This window comes from Astyanax mexicanus, chromosome 11 (assembly GCF_023375975.1).
Source record: "Astyanax mexicanus isolate ESR-SI-001 chromosome 11, AstMex3_surface, whole genome shotgun sequence".
Lineage (NCBI taxonomy): Eukaryota > Metazoa > Chordata > Actinopteri > Characiformes > Acestrorhamphidae > Astyanax > Astyanax mexicanus.
In genome coordinates, this window is record NC_064418.1 from 32,950,001 (window position 1) to 32,974,160 (window position 24,160).

At 36.5% G+C, this 24,160-nt stretch overlaps 2 protein-coding genes across 8 annotated transcripts in view; both read right to left on the reverse strand.

Moving 5' to 3' along the window:
* The window catches only part of mbnl2 (muscleblind-like splicing regulator 2), a 31,008-nt gene extending 18,287 nt beyond the window's left edge, over window positions 1–12,721 (reverse strand). For 3 of the 7 annotated variants that reach the window (XM_022680289.2, XM_022680290.2, XM_022680286.2), the window contains exons 1-2: window positions 12,247–12,720; window positions 3,426–4,179 (exon numbers count right to left, since the gene is read on the reverse strand). In XM_022680289.2, the coding sequence (XP_022536010.2) occupies window positions 3,426–3,599 (174 nt within the window). In that variant the 5' untranslated portion in view covers window positions 3,600–4,179; window positions 12,247–12,720. Of the gene's footprint in view, window positions 1–3,425; window positions 4,180–9,781; window positions 10,127–12,246 lie in introns of those variants that run through there. The other 4 variants (XM_022680292.2, XM_022680291.2, XM_022680288.2 and 1 more) reach the window with 3 other exon arrangements.
* A 2,517-nt stretch (window positions 12,722–15,238) lies between these two features.
* slc38a11 (solute carrier family 38 member 11) lies at window positions 15,239–23,929 on the reverse strand. Its single transcript, XM_049484904.1, has 12 exons — window positions 23,668–23,929; window positions 22,000–22,123; window positions 20,980–21,054; window positions 19,720–19,854; window positions 19,494–19,559; window positions 19,260–19,366; window positions 19,010–19,089; window positions 18,564–18,634; window positions 18,266–18,427; window positions 17,921–18,033; window positions 16,483–16,614; window positions 15,239–15,618 (listed from the first exon to the last, which is right to left on the reverse strand). Exons 1-12 carry the CDS (start codon window positions 23,707–23,709, stop codon window positions 15,328–15,330), a joined length of 1,398 nt encoding a protein of 465 aa, XP_049340861.1. The 5' UTR covers window positions 23,710–23,929; the 3' UTR covers window positions 15,239–15,327.
* Window positions 23,930–24,160: the final 231 nt, after the last annotated feature.

A 24,160-nucleotide genomic window follows, 5' to 3' on the forward strand; every position in this document is an offset into this window, starting at 1 on the left:
TAGTCTGCAACTGAGATAAAAGTGATTTAGCAAAGCACACAAATCATGTAAAGTGCAGGGTATAACAATTAGCTGTTATTAAATAATTAAATAATTTGTTCATTAATTAGTTTTTTTGGGTAACTACACACACTAGAACTGAAATTGCTCAAAAATTACAGATGAAGTGCAACGCATAACAAGTTTAATATGGTCCGGATCACACAAATCATAAAACTAACGTTTTCTGTCTTAACTTAAGTCTAAAAATAAAATAAAATACAAAAATAATTACAAAATAATTAATCATTTTCCCATTTTCCTGTTTTAAGTTCTCACTTACATGAATAAGAAAATAATGACACGCAGATTGCTTATGAAACCCTTTGATTATTTATAAGTCTAGCACTGAATTATATGAGGGATGGACACAAAAAGAAAGAGAGATTTGTAGTCACTGCAAATGACCTAATTTAGAAGAGAATATAGTGAAAGGTACAGCTACAGTGAACAGGATGCTAAATAACCTCTGACTTTTAAACTATGCAACCATGCAGCACCTGAACCAACACAGACCATCTGCTGATTTCCTGGCATACAATCATAATGACTGCATTGTTACGTAAATTTTCTTTATGATCTGACATCCAGAAATCTTTTTTTTTTTTTTTTTTTTTTACCAAAAACCATATGAAAACTTAACCCTTTAAACATGGAATAGGTTTAAAATAGCAGAAATACTATGAAAAAAGCAGCTGTTTTCAACCAATATGAAGGACATGGACTGGAATCACAGCTGGTTAAAATACTGGTAGGTTTGTACCTTCAACAATACACTGCATTTCTCATTGCTGACACTGTAGCTGAGTAGTGTGTGTGCACAATGACACCAAGATACTTCACAGCTTGCACAATCTATTGACCCTGATGCTCAATGACTCACAGTCTTTACGTTATCACTGAAAGGATAAAATCATTCCTAGAGCAAAGACAGACAAGATGGGAGATGGAGCCACAAAAGGAGGCAGAGATTCCGCATAAGGGAAAGAAACACAGAGATCTCTCCTGAGAGGATACAGATAGAGGCTGCTGCTCTGCACCACAAACACTGGGTCTAAAAACACTAACTCCAGCCAGAAAATCTATGCTTCATACAGACGATGACTGGAATTATTTTTAAATAATACAAGCTTCACAATAAGTAGCCCAGCTCAGTCTTAATCTCATAAGAAAGTAAGACTAATTTGGGACTAATAAAGTTTCCTAATCAGATTTATTTACATAAAGATGATATATAGTACCAGTCAAATGTTTAGACACACCTTTTCTTTTAATGTTATTATATAATTTATTTACTTATTTTATTTATTGTCTACATTGTAGAATAATATTAAAGACATGACAGCTATTAAGGGACACACATGCAATTACACAGGAAACAAATAAATGTTTGGCCTCAACAATCCTCTGACCTAAACCCAACTGAGATGGTGATTTGGGATGAGCTGGAGCTCAGTGTGAAGGAAAGCAGACAACTATTGTTCAGCACCTCCAGGAACTCCTTCAAGACAGTGAAAACATTATTCCAGGTGACTCTACCTCATGAATGACACTGAGATTAAAATACCAAGAGTGTGCAAAATCTCCTTAGAAGTAGTTAAAGTATAAAACCTGTTCTGGTTTGTTTTACACATTTTTTTGTTTACAATTTATGTTTCTGTATAGCTTTAATGACTTTAATATTATGTAATTGTGTAATATTATGTATTATGTAAAAAAAAAACACACACACACACGTTGAATGACTGGTATTGTATATTGTATATATACTTCAAATAGTTTTTTAAACGATGCCAAATAAGAGTCACTTATGTGATATGTTTATAACATAGTGAGCATGAAGAACCTTTAAATATATTTTAAGGTCTCCAATGTAAAGGTTCCTTACCGATTACAGCTGCAACTAATGAATATTTTGGTAGTAATTAATTCGATATTTAATTAATTAGTCAAAAAATATTTTCTGCCATGCCCTTTATCCCTGTATCTCAAATATTTTTTTTGCAGTGTGAGAAATGACAATACCTTTTGTTAATAGAAAGAGATATGTAATTCTGCTTGTATTTGATTCCCATTCAGATATTGGCTACATAAAATATTGATGAAACTACTAGGATATGTATTATACCGGATATGGCACTAAATTATAATGAAGGTTAGACATTATGATGTTCTAGACTTTTCCCTAAGTGGGCATTAGTGAATTGGAATTAAATATCCCTGTCCTAGGATTTCCTGTGTCCTAGGTTATCATGATGTATTGCATCAGCCTGTGCAGAGATCGTTTGTATTTCACAACAAAAGTAAAGAGCAAATTGTTCATCTGAACGCAAACATTACCAGTAAAAAGCATTAACCAGTCTGAAATATGCCTGAGCTTACCACCCCCCCTTCACAAATACCCCAGAGACTCTCTCAGAGAAAACTGGCTTTCAAACAGAGACTGACTGACAGCCAGCACAAACAACACGGGCAAACAACATTACAACAAAGCACAGAGAGAGAGAGGGAGTGAGCGAAAGAAGGAGAGGGAGAGGGGGAGAAAAAAGGGAGGAAGGGAGATGGAGCAGCAGCAGGACATGACGAGGTCACAAGAGGTAGTGTACTGTCACCCTGACTGAGGGCTGTGCCTGTGTGTGTGTGTGTGTGTGTTGTCTGGGCAGCCTACACACAACCAGGCCTATGTTTTAATGCCATTAGTCTCTAAGACATGTGCTCAGCAGCCCAAAGTGATATCATCTGATTCAGGTTAAGGAAGGCATATTGAGAGCACAGTGCTGTCTAAGTAATACACGGCTGCTATGTAGGACATGCAACAGAACAAACACATCTCCTCCTGTCTTACTCTCTCTGTCTCCCTCTCTAAATACCACTCTGTCACCTTTAGCCATAGAGAAGACCTGCCACCGAAACGCTTGTTCTGGCATGCACAGGGATGTTTAAAGGGCAAACTAGATGGGAATAAGAGCAGGGTTTTAAACTACAGACACACCACTACAAAAAAATGGTAAAAAGATATTTATATTTGTTTCAACAAATTCTGTACAAGAACAATAATCATACAATTTAAAAATAAGGATGTTTTATATCATTGTTTTTACACGCTCATATTTTTTTGTGAAATCGCTGAGATATGAATTTTTGTCTCTACAGCCTGAAGTGTACTCTAGCAAAGTAATCCAACAGGACAGATCAGCACCATGCAGGACAGAGAGATTAACTCAGAGAGAGAGACACAGAGAGAAAGAGAGAGAGAGAGGGAGTGAGTGACTATATCCCCATTAATCCCAGAGGACAGCAGTGTTAAGGTCTTTATATACAGCTGGTGTACAGTAATTATTAAAACACTGTTTACGTTACCTAAGCATACACCTAAAGTATCTTACCTTGAGGGAGTCAAAGCAGGCGATGACTCGGCCATTGTCCACTTGGCAGCTCTTGGGTGGGTGAGCGAACTTGCATTCTTCATCACTGCGAGAGCACGTGCCTCTCTGGAACTGTCGACACACCTCCAGGGTCAGCCACTTAGTGTCACGCACAGCTGGCAATGCCACAGACATGTTGCTGACAGTCCAGTGCAACAGACTAAACAATCAGGAATCAGACGATCAGATACGGGCACTTATCCACTACGTTCAGACTGTCGGACTGTTGTCTTTTAGGGCAACAGGAGAGTTTGACTGCTTGAGTGTTGCCTGCTTAAGAATCACAAGTCTGTCTGTTTGACTGACAGGAGACTGTGAAGTGAAACATGCATGTTCCCTGGCACTCAAAACAGGAAGAGCTTCAGACTGCCTTTGGCTGAATATTTCACTTTAATCAGTACAACGTAATGTTCCTTCAGCCGAGCCTTCAGAGCATGCTCCCTCAGCTTCAGCTACTCTAAGAGACGGCTCGGTTTATTATTTCCTCTTTATTTTTATGCTATCCTGGCTGTGGCTGTTAGAGCTGTCCTGCTAGACTGTCGGCTCCTGTGGGGTGTACTCAATGCGGCAGTCAGGTGGAGAGAGGGCTGGTTTGAGATGGAGGGATTAGTGCTCTGACGGAGGTGGAGAGAGAGGAGTGTGGGTGGTACAGTCAGACATAGACCAGAGATCAGCTACGAGGGGAGTTGTGTGAAAGGCACTTCCTAATAAAGGTCTGTGAGAAAAGAGAGAGAAAAAGAGAGAGACAGGAAAAAAATTAAAAACACAATACATTACGCACTGACACATCACCATCCATGAGCAGTCCACCCTGTTTTAAAATGTCAAGTGATCACTGTAATGAACTATGACGAAGGTCAAGCACACATAATTGACCTATCCATGCTTTGCTCACAAATGTAGTCTTCTTTCATAGCAAATGCAGTAAAACTGGACAGGCTTTATACAGCAGACCAATGGCAAAGGTTTGTTTAGACACGCTACACATTATTGAGATCTCAGTTTCCATAACCTACTATCTGCTATAATGCTTTTGTTAACTCAATTAGTCCAAACAAGATCCAACCTATAAATTGTAACAAAAACTTGTTCAACAAAAACTATGCAGGGCACTACAGTTTCTCATTAGGCTTAATGTAAAATATATTATATGTTCAAATGTTTGTGAACACCCCTTCTAATAAATGTGAGTCTCAGACAGTCGTTAGTAGTGTTTACTAACTCTTATGACGCTCATTGTACTGGGCTGAGTGATACACTCTTAAGCAGAGTATCCAGTTAAAGGTGAAGTTAAATCTCTTTTTATCCATGTAGAACATACGTTTTCACACATTTTACAAATATGTGAATTTGATATGGTAAAAACATTGAAGATTCAGAAGCTTTAGTGTTTCTGCAGTCACGAAAAAGGTCCATATTGCAATGTAGTTACTTTGCAAGTAACTGCAAAATATGGATATATGATCTGATAAGGTGTCCCCAATAAAATAAATGACTATATAGCGTTCACATTCAGTAAAGCTTGTCTAGTTTAGCAGAATACAAAATATTTGTGTGTATGTGTGGCAGATTTTTTTTCTGAGAACAATAAGGTAGAAAAGGCACCTGACCACTGTCTCTTCAGGCTAAAATACTTGATCTAAGAGCAGTCTCCCACACCTGTATCAGATCAGGACAAAGCAGAAATCCTATTAAATCACATACTCTAGTGAGATTTGCTGAATAGAGAGAGTGAGCACTCACTTCAGAGAAATCAGGCTAAGACTGCCCAGCAACAATCAAACACACAATCACAGTAATACATACCGCTGGTACTGATATTATCAGACATGGGCTCAGTTTCCTTAAAGCACTTACAGCGTTAAGATCATCTTAATTGTTGGAAAGAATGTTCAACATGAGAGCCTACTTAGGCTATCATCACATGCGGGGATCAGCCCTGGGACAGACAACAATATCTTTCCTAACTTAGACCCAGAAATGCCAACATAAACCACAAATGGTACAGTATTGTTGTTGTTACAATTAAACCTTGTATTTCTAAAATTGTAACTTTTCAACAAGTAAGCAAAACTACACTGACATTAATGTCATGAAACATGGGACTAGTATTGTGTCACATAACATTTGCCATGTAGTATTCTCAGTAAACGTGGCACTGTGGACACACATCATGCTGCATTGTGGAAGGGGTAAAAAAGGCAGGGTCACACTTAGAAATTAAGAATTAAGTAACTAAAAGCCTAGGCTGGAACAGGCCTTCTGAATTACATGCAGTAGCTTAGTTAGCTTAGTTATAGTGCAACTGTCAGGGAACTGGCTAGCTAATCATACTATTATTGACAATTTGGTGTTCTGCTGTCGGTTGCATTAAAAGACGCTCTATACAAAGTATTTTTTTTCTGGTAAGTCTGTTGTTAGCATAAAATGTGCTAATATTAGTGTAGCTAGAAGTGTTGGACAGTACTCATACTGTCACATTTATTTTCTGGTCTGCACTGTATCCAAATACCATTTTAAAAAATAGTTCTTCTACGACTCTCATTCATCAGCTCGGGGGTTAAAATAGATCATAAAACTGGGCCCAGATACTGTAATTTGATAAACATGTAATATTTTATATTTTTATAATAAAATGCATGACCTGTACTTTTACTGTTAAAATATTGTTTTAGACTGCACTGTAAACTTAATAAAGGTGGTCTGTAACATTTAAGTTACATTTGTAACATTGGTCTCTAGTGCACAAAACTCTGCAAATTTTACAACATCCCTGTCAATTTAGCTTCATTTTTTACAGAGTGGATCAGAATTGAACCTCAGCATCCATGCATTGGATAATGAAGAAATGAATAACATTGCAAGGTTTTGATATTAATCATGATATTCAAAATACAGGTAAAGTAAATAGTAGAACTGAAAAGAGGGTTTGCTTTTATGTATCTTAACACAGGACATAATACTCCTTGAATGTACACTGTAACCTTTTAAAGCCTATCTGAGCTTACTCTAGATCACTTGGCCTGGTGACTGAGAGACCATGTTGTGTTAAAGTGCAGTCTGTGCAGTTCTCAGCAATCCAAGCTCATAATGGCAGGACAGCCGAACAGGCCAAATCTTTAATACCTGCAATCACATTGTCTGCCAGCAAGAGACAGGAAGTGCTGAGGACAACAGACGCTAAGTGGACTCAGCTAAAGGGAAAGCAAGACCATTTAGAGTAAACACCTTCCAGCTACAGTTTAAAAATAGCTATAAATAGCTATATAACCCAATTGCTGTATTTAGGTGTATATGTGCTATAGAGGAGTGTTCTAGATGTATCTTGATTTTGAAAGCAGGATAAGTCATTGGCTATGACACCAAGAACACTACTGTAATGTCAGACTGTCACCAAAGTATCTCTCATCCCCCTCTTTCCCTCTGTCTCTGCATGCACATACACCAGCCTCCTGCTGATTGGACTGATAAATCTGACTTTGATTGATTAATGCTACTGACCTTGAGCCAGTCTCTGCCTGTGTTTAATGAAAATTTAATACCAGCTGAGCTTTTCTGCACCACATCGAAAGTGGGATGATGCATGTGGCCTACTTACTGTACTACAGAAAACCTATTACTAATTATTCAGATTCACACATTACCATATGTACTGTAGATATATGATGTCAATAAGTGATCATAGTTCAGTAATGTCAATAGTATTAGGGCACCATGTCCTTCACTGGTGGAACAGTGGAACAGAAAAAAAAAACACTTTCTGCCAGTATGCACTAAACAACATCATAATAAAAGTAGTTATTCTGGCAGTCCAACAACTGATTTTGTTGAATCCAAGGGTGTATAACAGTGATTAGCTGGTGTGAATTCGAATATACTGCTTAGTATGGAACTAGCCACAGAAGCTAGTTTAATACAGCAGCCGTGTAAGTAGGCCACATGCATCACCCTATTTCAGATGGGCATCATCTCACTCATCTAAATGAAACTCACTTTGTACTCCCAAAGGATTAAAACATAATTGGGGCAATTGTGTTTTTCTCTCTCAAAATAACTTAAATACCCAGAAGGCTGAAAAAGGACCAAAAAATATTTGCAAACTAAATGTCTGCATTCTGCAAAAGAAAGCTTTCATTACCTGACAAAGCATGTGAAAGCATATATACAGCTCTGTAAAAAATAAGAGAGCACTTTAGTTTCTGAATCAGTTTTCTGATTTTGCTATTTCTAGGTATATGTTTGAGTAAAATGAGCATTGTTGTTTTATTCCATGAACTACGGACAACATTTCTCCCAAATTCCAAATAAAAATATTGTCATTTAGAGTATTTATTTGCAGAAAATGAGAAATAGCTGAAATAACAACAAAGAGCTTTCAGACCTCAAATAATGCAAAGTAAACAAGTTAATACTCAAAGTTCAGAAATCAATATTTGGTGGAATAACCCTGGTTTTTAACCACAGTTTTCATACACCTTGGCATGTTCTCCTCCACCAGTCTTCCACACTGCTTTTGGATAACTTTATGCCACGCCTGGAGCAAAAATTCAAGCAGTTCAGATTGGTTTGAGGGCTTGTGATCATCCATCTTCCTCTTGATTATATTCCAGAGGTTTTTAATCTTTTTTTCCCAGAGCTGTATATACATATATATATTTCTTGTTTAACGCAAATTATTTTGGTAGCACTTCCAAAAGTCAAACGCGGCACACATATTTACTGTAGGTGGATGTAAACAGTAGATCTGACCGGATGCAGGTAGGCAGAGATACTGTTTTACATTCTGCTACTCAATATTCTGACCTTTGTCTCTGTGTGGGTGTTCCAGTGTTTTTCCTGCCGCTCTTTGTCAGAATCACTGGGACTGCAGTGCGAAACCAGTGAGTGTGTCAGTTTTTTTGCTATGATAATTGGCTCTGATGTGTGAGAGTTATGGCCTTGAGGAAAAGACCTTAGATATAGAGGTCCTGAGTATTAAGAATTTTCAATATGGAACTGGAACAGAAGATCTCTGCATACCATTCTGAATTGCCACAGGATTTACAATATGATTCCTTCTCAAAGAAACAAACAGACAGTTTCACCAATGAATGTAATTTGCTATTTTATTCATCTACAAATAAAATATTTAAACCCTCAAACTTGGTATTCTTCTCTAATTGTGACAACATGAGTTATATAGACCATTAAAGGATATCTTGTGATTATCTGGACCACTCCCAAAATCTTATAAATTATACTTCTTTAATGTATTTGCAAACAGAGTCTTCAAATATTCTCTACAAACAAAGGTGGCATGTTTTCTTCCTAATAATCAAGTATGTGGTATTTGTAATAGCATTAACACTTACGTTTATAATCAAAATAGTAAGAAAGGAGTTAAATTATAATTATACTACACAAATATAGACTATTAATATGGTGCTGTCATAAGCCATATCCAGTCCAGTCAGAGTTAAAACATGGATGTATTTGCTCCGCATAAATTTGATATCTATACAATACTTTGCCTTAAATCTGGTATGCTTTGTATGGAGAATCACTTTTTCTTTAACATTTATCATTTATTCAAAATACTTAATAATATTAATAATATCTTATATATCTATTTTTGTATCACAAATATATATAATTATTTGTTTTTCATGTTGGCGCCAGTTTATGCTATATATTGCAGGTTGTTTATAAAATTACCATATTTTTAATTTACATCTTTTTGCACTGTACTACATTCATTACCCTCCTTATAAATTAAGAATCAGAATAAAAGACCAGATGTATGGCTCTGATCATGTAGATGTGACGAGATGAAACTGTTGCTGGGTGCTGTGAGCCAGAGGCAACATGTCTAAATTAGGCCAGTACTGGACTGCATTGACAAAAACAGAACAAGCCTGGTGCTGTATCAGATGTGGTTTGCAGACTATGGCTTTGGTTAAAGGTATAATATAACAGAAGGCTACTCTTTTTCCAACATGCTGCTTACTAAAATGCCATTGAAGCTTAATCAACTGCGCATGGAGTTAATGTGAGTCTGGCCTATAATTAAGGTCAATAACGATGGACTATTCACAGTCAAAGGTCGTGTAATAAAGCATGTTTTAATGTGCTACCAGTATTTTTTTTTCATTCAGGGAGTAAACACTATTGCACTATTAGGAACAGAATGTAGCAAACTGTCTAGTGAATATAACATTTATCACATAGCTTTATTACTGCAAGTAGGTTATCTGTGTTAGTTAGTAACACATTTCTCCTTCTGTAACATGCTTTCTCTCTTGTATGAAATCTTCAGAAATAAAAAAGAGTTTACCCACCGCACCAAGACTTTCTTCTTCCTCTTTTCTTTACTAAGCAGAAACTAGGTAATGTCTTAGGTCAAATCTGTTTCCTTTCGAAGTGAGAATGTTTAAATATAGCTGTGATTCTCCACGCTACTCCACAATCTCAGTCCGATCCAAAGCAGGAGGTCTCATGAACTAAAAACGAAAGCTAAAGCTATGAGCTCTTACTCAACCTCACCCTTCCTTTTGCCCCAGCATTTCCTGAAACCACTTCCTGCTAGGACTTCAATAGCTCTGAGCTTATTCAGGAAGCTGAGTTTACCTTTAACTGAAACACAGCCTCAGCTTTCCTCTCAGCAAGCTTTAAAACAAGGGAATATACAGTATGGATCTAAAAACTCATTTTTAGTTACACATATGTTTATACAAATTAACTAATATTAATTGTTAACTGACTGTTACTGTTTAAAAGGGTATTCCATACTATCCTGTCAGATAACTTGGGTAGCTAGGTCTGCCATAATTATTAAATTATTGACTTACCATACAATATATGGATATGACCTCAAATGCTTGCTGGCCCCAATGATGCTCACTGTGTTTAAAGTCCATTATTGAGAATAAGCCAGTATGCTGACACTGTTTAAATTGTGTTTTTCTTTATATATATATTTAGAATATTTATTTTTTTATTCCAGTTTCAATGTCTAAATATTTTAAATAATAAAAAAGTTAACTGTTCTAAAAGGTTATGTGTAAATTATGTAGTTATTTCAGTGGTACTGAATGGTCTTAAAATTACAATAGTAGTTATAATTTTTTTAATTTACTGGCAAATGTCTGGGACAATATATATTAGCATTATCGTCCAATAATGTAGCTATTGTAACAGGTATATAAAAAAGTATAGTTAGTAAAGCTAGTTAGGTTAGCTATCTAAGCTAATTATCTATGTTAACCTATTTAGTTTGTTAGCTAGGTTACCTCAGTTATTACACAGTTGTTAGTGTCCGTCTGGTTGTGTCTGAAACGAAGGAAATACTGCCCACTCAGGGAGACATCCGGTCATGTCTGAATCAAATTTTAACTGAAGATAACTAGTTAGCCGTATATTTTTATATTGTCCTGTTAGATAGCTAGACAATAAGCCCAACTTGTGTAGTTAACCAGCTAGGTTAAGTATAAGTGCCATAAGTATGAAATTGTTTACCATACAAAATATGTGTATAACCTAAATATTTTTCATAATAAAAAAAGTGCATTAAATGTCCTTAAAATGTTGGGTGTACATGCATTTTTATAATAGTCTCCACTCATTTAATCAGGTAGCTATTATGTAGTTATGTCAGTGGTATAGAATGGTCTTAAAATGACTACAGTAGTTATAATTTATGGAAATTAAAGGCAAATGTCTGGTTAGTTAGCCTTATCGTCCAAAAAAATAGCTAGCTCAACCTATCTGTGCAGGCCTAGCAACAAGTGTAACGTTAGTTAGTTATGCTAGTTAGTTAGCCTAGCTAGCTTAACCTAACGTTCCTAAGATCCTTTTTTATTATACAGTTATTAAACATTTGCTATTACTTAACTAGTTGGCTATGTAACACTAGCTAGCTTAACCAATTTAAAGCAAGTTTTAGATCGTGCAGTGACTGGGCAGATTTAAATCGGCCTGAAACAGAAGGATTTTTAAGTTTGTTTAGCTAGGTTGGTTTTTAAACCAGCTACCATGGACTTTAACTCTAAAAGTTGCAAGATATTTCGTGTAGCCTGCAGATAGCTAGCGTTACCTAACCAAGTTACAAACAGTTTTCAAGCTAAGTTCTCGTCCTACCTTCCCAGTTAGGTTAGCTAGCATGGCTGTAAGCTAGCTAACGTTTCTACAGAGGCGCTAGCTAGCAAGCTAGCTAACTCTTGGGTGTATCTGAAACGGAGGAAAAGCTGCCTACTCAGTCAGGATTCTGAGGCACAGCGAGACACCCAGTCATGTCTAAATCAAAGTTTCGTTATCTAGCTAATGATAACTAGCTAGGCTTATGTTTTACTGGCCAGTAACGCTAGCTAACAGCTAAAGACAGCACAGTTGCACACTCATATCTAACTAGCAGTGAGCTGTCCACACCACGGCAGCGTCAGGACATATGCTTGTTTTTTTTCCTACTTGATATGAGATAGCCAACTTAGCTAGTTAGTCAGTTAATTAACTTACTAGTAACTAGTGTAGGCCGGCGGGCAGCAAATCAGCATTTCTTGCACTTAGTTGCGTTAGTTATGTTAGCTATGAGATGTCGAATGGTCGGCATTCACTTCATCCTGGTTGCGTAATATTAAGCTACCTTTCCACCGCCTTCCCTTCTTCACAAACCTTGTTTTCTGAGCACAACCCTGCTCACACACTCAAACACACACGCACACAGGCACAAAACTGCTGTACAGCGGGGAGCGGAGAGCGAGTTATTTTAGCCAGCGCTGCAACTTGCCGCAGTTTTTCACCTGCTTACCTCATCGCCACGAATCTGCTGCCCTCCGCCAAGCGCTGCCAGCCACACCGACAGTCACGAAGCCCAGACGGCAACCACCCAGCGCGGACTTAGCGGGAAAGTGGGAGCTAAACAGGCGCTAAAATCGACCCAATTCGGTGTAGAACTCAACCGACTACATAAACAGACCCTGCTTTAGCAGAAACAGCGGTGAGATTCCGCTCCTCGCTGCTAAATCGCCACTTTTTCCCAGCGCCGACTTCCCCCGAGCAACAAGCATTTGACAGCTCGAGTCTGTTTTTTTCTGGAAGAGCTCGTAAGTTGCAAACGGGGGTTCCACCCTTCGCTTATCCGTAAAATCCACGCGCCTGGGGGCCGACTGAGCACATGACGAGCACTAAATAACTATTCGCGCTGTTTTTGGGTCGTTTTTTGCTGCACATCAGCTTAAAAAAGTAGTTTTTATAAAACGCCGAGCTCCGGGTCACCCCGCAGGCTAGCAAAGTGGTATGATCCGAGCGAATGTCAGCAGCCGTGAGAACGGCCTTCTTGTTGCCAGGGTAACAGTGATGCTGTAGAGTAAACGTAAGCAGTTATTTTCATCACATGAAAAACGTGATGATCCTGGAGGGACTGGGAGGCTATTGATGAACACCACTGTATTGCCCTCATCAGTGCCATTGTGTTAAAAACGCTGATTAATCTGTGATTTTTGGGCGTTAACCCGTCATAAAATAAGATTATTTACTTATTTTAAGAGACAGTGAGATCCTTATTTATTTGTCTCCTCATTCGATACTAGCAACTTATCAGCTCACACACACACACACACACACACACACACACACACATAAATATATATATAATCTGAATAGCACTTTTTTTCAATAATTGATATGTAAAAACATCAGTGTTGTGCAATGGGTGCATTGTGATGTTATAAAAATCCAGTTATCAGTGGGGATTTGTTATTTTTTTCAGTTCACTTGTGCAGTATTCTGTAAGTGTGTTTAAAAGTGTTCAGTTCCCATACTGGGTTAAAAGCTGTTTTTAAGTCTGTTTGTCCTGGTTGTAATGTACCTGAAGCGTTTTTTTAGAGGGCAGCTGTTGGAACAGATGATGTCCAGGGTGGGAGGAGTCCTTCAGTATGTCTGCTGCACTGCTGAGGCAGTGGAAGCAGAACAGGTCCTCCAGACTGGGCAGTGGACAGTCGGTGATCTTCTGTAGATGTATATATTTTATATATACTATATTTTTAATTGTCCAGTAGCAGTGTTGTATTGCCCAGACATGGTGCTTTTATATTTTCTCATCTTAGCAATGATTTTCTTTTCATTGCTGAAACTAAGATTTGGTCCAGTGTTAAGCTGGGCTACATATGTTTCCATGTGGGTCAGCCAGATATCTTGCAGAGTTATCTCTGTTTCTGTGTCCTTTTGTAGTTGTTATGATGAAAGTCTAAATGTGCTGTGTGATGTATACATGCTGCAGTAGTTTACATTGAACATTGACTGGATTATTGTATTGCTACTTACCCGTTTTAAGCTATTAACCATTGAAGATAATTGATGCAAATGTTTATACATGTATGTTTTTGTTAAAGTATATTTGTATTTATGTGTATGTGTAACTTCCCTTAGTTGTAGCCTCTGGGTGTATTAGATGGTGTAGTTGCCAGTGACCTTGTAAATATTTGAAGTAAATATCTCTAATCTTAATATGACTTAATATGATTACTCAGGTTAAATAAAGGTAAAATCAAATGCATTGGGGATACTCTGAAAAATTCTGCATATATTTTTTGTTAGGACGTTGGCTTTATCAGTATACGCTTTAATCTGCAAAACCCCATCACCACCTAGTTGAAGCACTATAATCAGTTTATTAAAAACAAAGCCTAATGTTGATTGGTGGCCCTAAACAACCATCATATCTGATATGGAGGTGTCCTGCATAATCATTAAATGCAGGATTATGCTGCAGTATGCAGCACCAAAAGGTCATTACTAGGGCCTACTGATTATCCTTGTTCAATCTAAGGTAGCCAACAACATAGAGGTGAACATATGCAATGCCTGAACAGTATAATGTATAATTTAGAGCTTTTTAAAGTTAATATGATTGTGTAAAATACCAACTGAGTTGGTGGCATTGGTTCATAGGCTGGCGTTTCTGAATCCGGACCAACTTTAATGCTATTCTTTCTTTCCCTGCTTTGGGCAGGGCTTTCTCTTGCCCACTAATCCATGAGATCAGGGCTGTTTCCGGGATGCCAGACTCACTGGATTACAGTGGTCTCCATGATCACTGTTCCATTCCTGCTGATTATGTGGCGTGGTATGCATGGAATGATGAGACGGTGTTAGACTGTGCTGACAAAAAATGAGAAAAGATGACGAGGGGGCAGGTGGGTGACTGGGGGTCATGCTCACTCTGCACCATCATTAGAAATAACAGTGGAATAATTATTAGGACAGAACTACAAAATATATATATTTTATTGTGGGTGCCATGCTGTTGCCATGCTGCTGAAAAGTATAGAAGTTCATTTTCTGCAACAGCAGGCTAAGTAGGACTATAAAACCTGTTAGGTTTAGCTTGTGGAAATGTTTTTCTCAAATGCAGAAGGCAGGAGGATGTGGTGAAGTCTAACATTAGTTAAATTTAGAATTTAAAATTAGTAAAATATAAGCTACTTGAGTAGACAAATATTTAGGTTTGATTCCATCCTGGCCAAAACACAAAACTACTCGTGTGTGTTTGGCGACACCTTGTGGCAGAACTGTTGCACATCTGGAACCTTCACAGGATGTAAAGAACTGTACCATTGTGCTGTTTTGCTGAATCAGCCACAGATACCCAGTAGTAGCAGCATTAAGATTGTAATAGATATACTCTACAGGTTTATGGAGTGGAAAGAGAAATGACGGCAGTCTTCTATTTGTGGTTACTGTACTCAAATAACTATGAAATACATTACACTTGAAATTAAACACATTTTAATACATTCCCATTATACTTTTAGCAAGCACAACACTAACAGTGTCATCACAAGAATATCACATAAGATAAGAGGATTTTCAAATTGATATGAAATCCCAATCAGGACAGGGTAATGTTCTGAGTCGTATTTGTAGTCTGTAGTGCAGAAGGATGTGGAGTGGTGGTGGTAACGGAGGAGTTGATGTCTGAGCAGTAGAACATCTCAGCTCCGTGTGAGCAGTCCTGAGGAAACAGCGCTGTCATAACCAAACCGATGATCATGACAAAAACCCCAGCGATGAGAATCAGACTTGGTAAAAGCTTCTTCCTCTGATACCAGGGCCCATTGTTGAGTTTCAAAAAACAGGCAGAGGGAATGATGAAGATCAGTGGTGTGGCACTCAGAACACCCTGTGAAATACAGAGAATGAGAAATGTCTGAAAAATAACAAAAAAAGATGCAGAGCTTTCATATTTTAAATAATGCAAAGAAACAAGTTCATATTCACAAAGAGTTCAGAAATCAATATTAGGTGAAATAACCGTGGTTTTTAATCACAGTTTTCATGCATCTTGGCATGTTCTCCTCCACCAGTCTTACACACCGCTTTTGGATATCTTTATGCCACTCCTGGTGCAAAAATGTAAGCAGTTTAGCTTGGTAAATTCAAAGAAACTTATAATTTTTAAGTGGTCTCTTTTTTCAGAGCTGTATTTAGTTTGCATTTATGCAACAATAATGTAATATTTAACAGTAGCTTATTTTTTTTTTCTTTTTCATTTCCAGTACATTTTCTAGCTTTAAATACGCTTAGAAATTTTGTAAATAAATACACTGTTTAGGAACATACATTAAGAAATAAAAGAGCAGAGCTAAAGGCACATGCCAACCACATACAAACATATCTCCAACACTACATTTTTTGTAAATATGCCTACTTGCCTCCTACAGATCTGCAACAGTATTCTCTAAAGTGTATGATATATATTAGAGGTAAGAAGGGATGCAGACTTTAAAAAGCAGCACATGCTTCAGAATGAATACTTAAGGGCACGTCATTTGACTTCTGTATTATTATTAAAACAAAAAATGAATGAATTCCTGAATTGGCTAATGAAGAAGGACACATGAGTTATATACGAAATATGAAAGCATAATATTTCTGCCTAAATTTATAAGATTTTTAATATAAATATGTTGGATAAACAATGAATTAACAATTACATATACAGTGCTATTCTCACACTACATGTTGCATAATGTACAGAACTTACATTCAGCTCCAGTACAACACCCAGACAGTCATAAGAGAGAGAAATTGCAGTAACTGCTGATATTATCACCACGGTAACCATGACGTGGGCAGAGTTGCTAAGTAGTCCATTAAAAAAGACATTTGACACCACCTGAAAGACAAATACAGGGTGGACCCCAACTGTGAACAAACCAATTGTAAACATAATAGCTAAAGAATGAAATAATGCATTCTACAATAAAAACGTAATGCACTCACTCAGTTTACACACTGAGTAAAGGCCTCATAGTATGAGTAATCGTCATGTTTTATGTTTAAAAGCATCACATACGCAAATGTAGATTTGTAAAGATCCACATTCTCAATGTGATGCCAGTGATGTGTTTAGTTTTAGTTTTGGCATCTAATGCTGGGGCAAGTAAATTACATATGAGAAATAAAAATATGTAAATCAATATGTAAATCAAAACAATGTCCTCTACTGAATAATTAAATGCATCTCCAGGGTAGAAAACTAACATATCATGAAAAAAATCGTCAGTGTGCCTTATAATCCGGTGTGCTCTATGTATGAGTTTTACCAGTCAGGTTGTAAGGAGCAGTAAAGTCACTCCGCTAACTGCACTAACTGAGCACTAGCTTTTTCACTGTTCAGAGTTGAGTATATCAGACTGTAGTCTGCGCATTTACAGTGTTAAAATAAACTACGTTAAAATAAATTAAATTAAATTAAATAAATTACAGTGTTAAAATAAACTACGTGGGATACTAGCTAATATCACCCTGGCTTAACAAAACACTCAGGGTTCCTCAATGTATCACTGTCAGTGGCATTAGCTGCTAACCACACCCAACCTTAGTGGAAATCTGCAAATCTAAGCTTACTGTAAACAAAGGGAAGAACTTCACTCACCCAAGTAAACAGTTTCAGGAAAGAAATCTGTCTTGATTAAAATCCAGCGCTCGTTTGACTTTAAAATATATATATATTAAGAATTACAGTTTTGTTTACTTAACTTAGCTTAGCTTTACAGGTCTCACTAAATAGCGGGGAGACCTGCTGAAATAGAAGGAAAACATGCGAACATCCCTGTTCTTTACTAGTGGTGCATAATGCACCTTATAACCCAGTGCGCCTTATGTATGTAAATAGACCAGAAAAGAGATAATGTGTTAGAAAGTACAGTCTGTGCTTGCTAAATGCAAATTATTAACATTAACCTTACATTAACATTACCCCTTAGAGCCATAAATAATGCTGCTGGTTCCACTTAGTCTGTCATTAGATCAGTATAAAACTTGCATTGTAAATTTGCAAAATGTAAAGTGTGAATATAAAATCAAAATTGTGGCATTTTAAAACCTGTGAAAGATGAATTCAAGAAAAATTAAGGCTTTCTTTTATGACTTTTTAAGATATCCTGACCTAAACCTAAAGTGCATAAAATATTTTATACCTCTCTTGTCACAAAGCACTCTAAAGGGAAAGTAGTGATTATACTGAGTCCATAGCAGAAACGACCAAATGTGGCTAAGTTGTCATCCTTGCAGTAGTTTTCAAATATATCTCCTAAAAAAGAAGAACAACAGAACAGAGAGTTCTTTCAAATTGATGCATTATAGAATATTATATTACATATAAAACAAACACAAACACTGTAGTATAGTGTTGGCGTTATGCCATATTTGTAAACGTTTATGAACATTTTATCTGTTATGCTACATAAAACAGAGCCATTCATAAATAATGCTGATGTAATTTATGTATATCCAGCGAAGTATCCATACAGAGCTTGATTTACCTTGTGTGTAGCCTGTAAATGTAGCATAGCCAGCAGCAGCAAACACTGCACTGATGAGGGCAGCTGAGCCCACAGACACATGCGTGATGCGTGACCACTTCTTCAGAGTGGGCTCCTGTAGTGACTCGTAGATAATGAAGCTGTTGTGGTGGCAGATAAAGGCTGAAAAACACAGAATAAACAAGCTCAGAACTAGCTTAGAGGGGAATACAGAAAGCATCCTAGTGTTAATTGTGCTGTTTAGATTAAAAATATCTGGCTTATTTTTAAACAAAACACTCATTTAGACCAACCTCACCAAAAGACATGACACCAACTGCTTGAATTGCATTCCAACGCGCAAACACCCATGCATCTTCAGAAGGGGGGCTATTGACAACATGAACAGTAAATAAAGCAAATGAGTAATTAAAATATCTGTCAGTATATAATTAAGAATGCATTAACTCTTTTATTAGAAAATTTAGATTTGTTTATACAGGTTACCCATTTTGGCCTATTTTGCTTTTAATTTTGGATAAAAAAAACATAAAATAACACATTTTTTAAGAAATTAATTACATAATTTGCTCTTAAATACAGTTACTAGCTTATTTTTATATATCACAAAAAATGACAGTGTAAAAATAATACAATTGGTTGCACAAAAACCTGTAGATTCTGAATATGGCTAATTTAGATTCTGACTGTGACTGTGAGAACTATATAATGATATTGTGATGCCTTTTATATTTAGCTCAGTACATTTGTGTCCCCAGTGTTGCAGCTCTTATGACTACCACAATGATGATGGCTACAGTCAACAGCATAGACACCAATGAAACCTGAACAAAAAAAGACAGACTGTTACAATTGTTCATAATTGACATATTCCTAAATTAAAGTCAAAATATGTATGATTTTACATGATAGCAACTACTGTTTATGCCCTTGTAGCAGATCATTACAATTTAATCATATACAGATAAGGTGAGTAAAACAACTAAAAATATACCTTCCCCAGTTTAGATACATCTCTGTACAGTGACAGAGGAACTGTGAACAGAATAGTGGACATCAAGATGACAAAGTGTCTGTTCGCCAGAACATGGCCTGGACCAACTGCAAGAGTGTGGAGACATGAATGTGTCAGCAAGCAGCATAACAAATAACCTATAGCCCATATAATACAAGGTCCAGGTTCAAACACAAACCCAGAGTCAGTGGTGTTGTGTACATATTACCATACCTCCTGGTATTCTTTGAAAAACTTTGGTCATTGTATCTCCAGTGATGATATTGTAGCTTATCATCGCTGCACAAAATAATGAAAAGACCATTATTATTTCACCTTCACTTTTTTCATTTACATTTACATTTACACATTCATTTGACAAAAGAGTATACACACAGGCTGGCAGCTGTATGTGTTATATAGCCTACAAATGTATAGGACAGTGAAAGGTGTCAATTACCAATAAATGGATAAAGGAACTGCAGCATCGATAGAATTACAAATCCTGCAAAGCCGAATGTGCTGTGCACAAGTGACTGATAACTGTGTGTCCCTGATAAGTTCCCTCCTTTTATTAACAAGATGATGGAGTAGTCTGCAAAAGAGAGAAAAGGCTTTCATTAACACCCTGATGGTGGCATTCAGGTGTGCAGTTAGGTCTACATATTGTCACTGTCTTAACAAAAATCTCTAAAATTAAAACATTATAGGAAAGGGAAAACACTGTGACATGATGATACATTAATAATTCTATAGATAACTCTATAAATAAGACTATTTCTATGATTCTAAAATCATTAAATATAAATAAATGACATCTGCTGTTTTCTGGGTGATCATAGTTACGGGTCTGTTATACATGTGTTTTTTTTAAACAAATTCAACATGGATTCTGTCACATAAGATGGGTGGAGGATCCTAAAGGAGGTTTTATTTTGGATATTAACAAAGTACAAGATAAGGCAAATACAACAGACGAGGGATATCCAAAAACAGTGTCAGAGAACGAGAGCAGAAGTCAGTAAACCAGGCAAAATGCTTTGAATTGCAGGAGAAAAAACAGACAAGATGTCGCTCCAAGCTCCAGTTAAGATCTTACCAGGTAAGGTCTAAATATACAGAGCAAATTATACAGATTAGAAACAGGTGTGCATAAACTAAAACTAAGGTGAGAGCGACCTCTTAAGGTGTGGAGGGGCAACACCTTGGCCACTGGTAACAGATTGAAGCAATTTCTGTGTTTATAGCTGTGTTATAAAACAAAGTTTATCTTATGACTCTAAACCCAAGCATGTATTTACACTTTAAGATATATAAGCACATGTTGATAAGTAGCCATTGCAAGATTATTTTCAATGTATTATCATATTTTCAGTGTGTTATCATTTAGTCCCTCCTCAAGGGACAGTTTTAACCACACAGCCAGTCAGCTTAGTATTTTAATTGTAACTATTTTAATTTAATTTAATTAATTAAATATGACATAATGCTAAAACTTTTTTTTATCTGTTGGAATCCTGGTGACCCAATACAAAGTGCAGCTCACCTTTTTTAATGAAAAAAAAAAAAAAAACATCACAGGTTTTGATAGCAACCTTGATATGGCATCCTAAACATGAGAAATGATTGAAGGGCTAAAATAATTATGCTCATCTTTAAATAAATGAAATTTAGCACAGTAAGTTTCAGTAAGTGCATAAAAAGAGCAGTGTCTCATTACCTGTAATGTACCCAACCAGGAACAGTAGCAGCAGCCCCAGTGAAAGACCAGCCTGTGCCATTGAGTACGGCAGGCCTGATTAACGAGAACACACTGATAACTCATTTTTCATTTATTACAACTACCCTTGTTAAAACAGATTCAGGATTTACTGCAGGATGAACTGCATTGAAGGGATATACTTTAATTCTAGTGTAATTAGTGTAAGTCTAGTGAGTTGGGTAATGCACATTTTCATTCGATCCAATGTCTCGTTTTTGCATTGCTGTGACAGCATTTAGTGAAGTTTCAAAGTTCTCAGCCAGATTTAGAGTAAAGGACAAGTTTAGGTTTCTGCCCTCAGAAAAGAACAGAAATATTGTGAAACGTTGTTCTTTGTTCATTGTACTTGATTTGTACGTTTGCCAGCTTCAAATGTGGCCTAATGTATCAAGTATGCATACACGTGGACATGTAAGCAAACACTACAACACAAGATCTGTACCATTCTGTGTATTTCTCAGAGTTTACCAGCTACAGTGAACCCATATACAAGTTCATGCTGTGTTTTCTGAGCTATCAGGGCCATGTGCTGAGTCACATTTTTAGCAGTCATATGATTCTGCACCAGGGGGCATACTGAGATACTGAGACTCACTGTCAGCGCATGTTAACCCTACACTAACCCACTTATTAATGGACTGTTCTTCAGAAAAAGATATTAATACACTCCACAGTCTTCTTCATCTCCTAAAATGAACAATGCACACTGGATGTCATTTAGAGGTTATTTTAGGTCTGATGTTTGTGCTTTTTAAATGTATCATGCTTTTACTAAATAACATAATATGTAATATATGTAATATAATAGAATCAATAACATATTAATAATATATTATAATAAACACAAATAATAAAATGTGTGTGGGCCAGTCTCATTATAACACCATGAACAGCCTATAACACCCATTTAATTTAGTTTGATCCAAAAGGATTAGTGTTGCAATGTGCATGAATTTTAATATCAAATTAAAATCCCACCAATAAGTCCGGATCCAATAATGGAATTGATGAAATTAAATGAGGCAGCAGTCATGGAACTTGTTCCTCCTTCCTCAGGGTCCTTAATATGCGGTGAGAGTAAAAAATTACTCTCGTCATCCTGCTGATTAAAAAACGTGAATATTACATTTTCCCCCCTTTTATCATGATAGGATGGAGAGTTACAGTAGAACAAGGGGTTCATGGTTGCCAAATGTGGATCAGTTGCACACAGCAAATATTCCAGTGCTAAATTAACACTGTTAGTGATTAATTAATATTAGTGTTAAGTTAATTTGCAATTGTGAAAATGAAATGTGAGGCAATTGATACGAACAGTACATGTTTATTAGCTTACAAAAACAAAGATTAGAATATTAGAACAAATCAAAATAAACAATGCATTCAACTTCTCAATCAAGTTCAACATTTACAGGCCCTGTTTGTCTAATAAGGCTTTCATTAAAGTGAATTAAGTTAGGCTGCTGCTGCAATTAAACAAATCTCCAGAGTGTCAGGAGTTCACAGAGAAGACATCACACTTACCCGTATTCTTCATATTAACATATCAATAACTGACAATTAACACATTATTGTACTTGACTGTATTTATACATATTTGTACTTGTTCTAATAAAATATAGAGATTTTATTATTAAAACAAACTTACTGCTGGGATGTGACAGTTTACTTGAGAGTCTGCTGAAAGAGGAGTTTACTGTGGACCAGTTCTAACTGGTGAATTAACTGTGAAATGTTTACACTATGAATGCAATACAAATGCAATAATACTGTTAGGCTTGTTAAATAAAATGTCAGCCTTTCCATAAGCGCCATTAATCATGGGAAAGTCCATTCAGAATATTTGATGTCCCCCCAACATAAACCCCAAAAAGCTGCTTGATAAAAAAGACATAAGCATACAAAATCAAAAGAGAACAGCATGACAAATTTTAAATTTAACACTCTAAATTGTTAATTTAGAACTAACAGTATTGATTTAAGTGTTGATATGTTGATAAAGCTTAAGAGTGTTTGAAGTTTGAAGTTTTTTTCACGTTTTAATGTATTTATGCTTCTATACTGTGTTTAACAGGCACAAACACATAAGAAACAAATGAAAATAAATAATCAAGAAAAATAAGAAAACACGCCTTGCAATTAAACAGTTCAATACATAATGGAAAGGTTTAGGCTAAAGCTTTAGGTTATTTTGTACCTCGATGTACCTCATTAGCTTAATGTACCTCAGTAATGAGTTAAGAGTAACAGGCACATACTCTCAGCTCATTTCTGAGTTACATTTGCACAGGACTATCCCAACATAAGTTTTTTTGTTTGTTTGTGTATTTTTGTGTCACTACACTCTGTAAAAAATGGGGTAGAGAAAATAAGCTAAAGAATCAGGCAATATCTTTTCACTCTGTATTGAACTGTTTAAAAGCAGGATTTATTAATGTTTTCTTCTTTTTTTTTTAGATTTTTTATGTGTGTATATGAAAAAATACTGAATTAAACTAAACTAAACTACATTAAGCTTGGTAACTAAAGTTACAGTTTACATGTTGGGAATAAACTGTTTGTGTTGAAATCACAAATATACATTTTAGTAAAGCTAAATCAACGCATTTTTTCCACAGTGCATTTTTAAGGTTTTGTGTGGCCTACCTTCTGAATGAGCCCACTCGTGTCATTTGTTTTCGTTTCCATTTCCAAAAGGAAAGAAGTTAATCCCTCTCAGTCGTTCACTCTTTCCCTATCTTTCTTTCTCTTTCTTCATTTATTTCTTTCTTTCCTTCCTCCTCCGCCCCCGGGGTGCTGTGTGTTCCCCGTCTCTGTGCTGCTGCTGCTGCTGGCAGGAAAAGCATTTGAAGCGGTTATACTACAACTTTCCACAACTGTAACCCGCTTTCAACACGCATGAACCATAAAACCCTATTAACAGCGTTAAGTCTTTCCTCAGCAGCCTCGCATTACTGAGGAGGGAAAAGGGGGAGGATATAAATGTGGTGAAACTTACTTTAGCTTTATATGAAGCAGTAAAAGGCATTTACTACATTTTATTATTAAGCATAGTGTCTTGTACATTGACCTAATTGCAAAAGTAAGATATGTAATATGTAAAGAAAGCAAGGGCGTAGGAGCGGGCTTGATATTGGGG

Coding starts and splice junctions, on each gene's coding strand:
- slc38a11 (XM_049484904.1), bottom strand. CDS start 23,709: ATGGAAACGAAAACAAATGACACGAGTGGGCTCATTCAGAAG. Junction 22,124..23,667: donor CGAGTGGGCTCATTCAGAAG/GTAGGCCACACA, acceptor TTTTTTAATCAG/CAGGATGACGAGAGTAATTT. Junction 15,619..16,482: donor GTGTTGTACTGGAGCTGAAT/GTAAGTTCTGTA, acceptor TGTATTTCACAG/GGTGTTCTGAGTGCCACACC.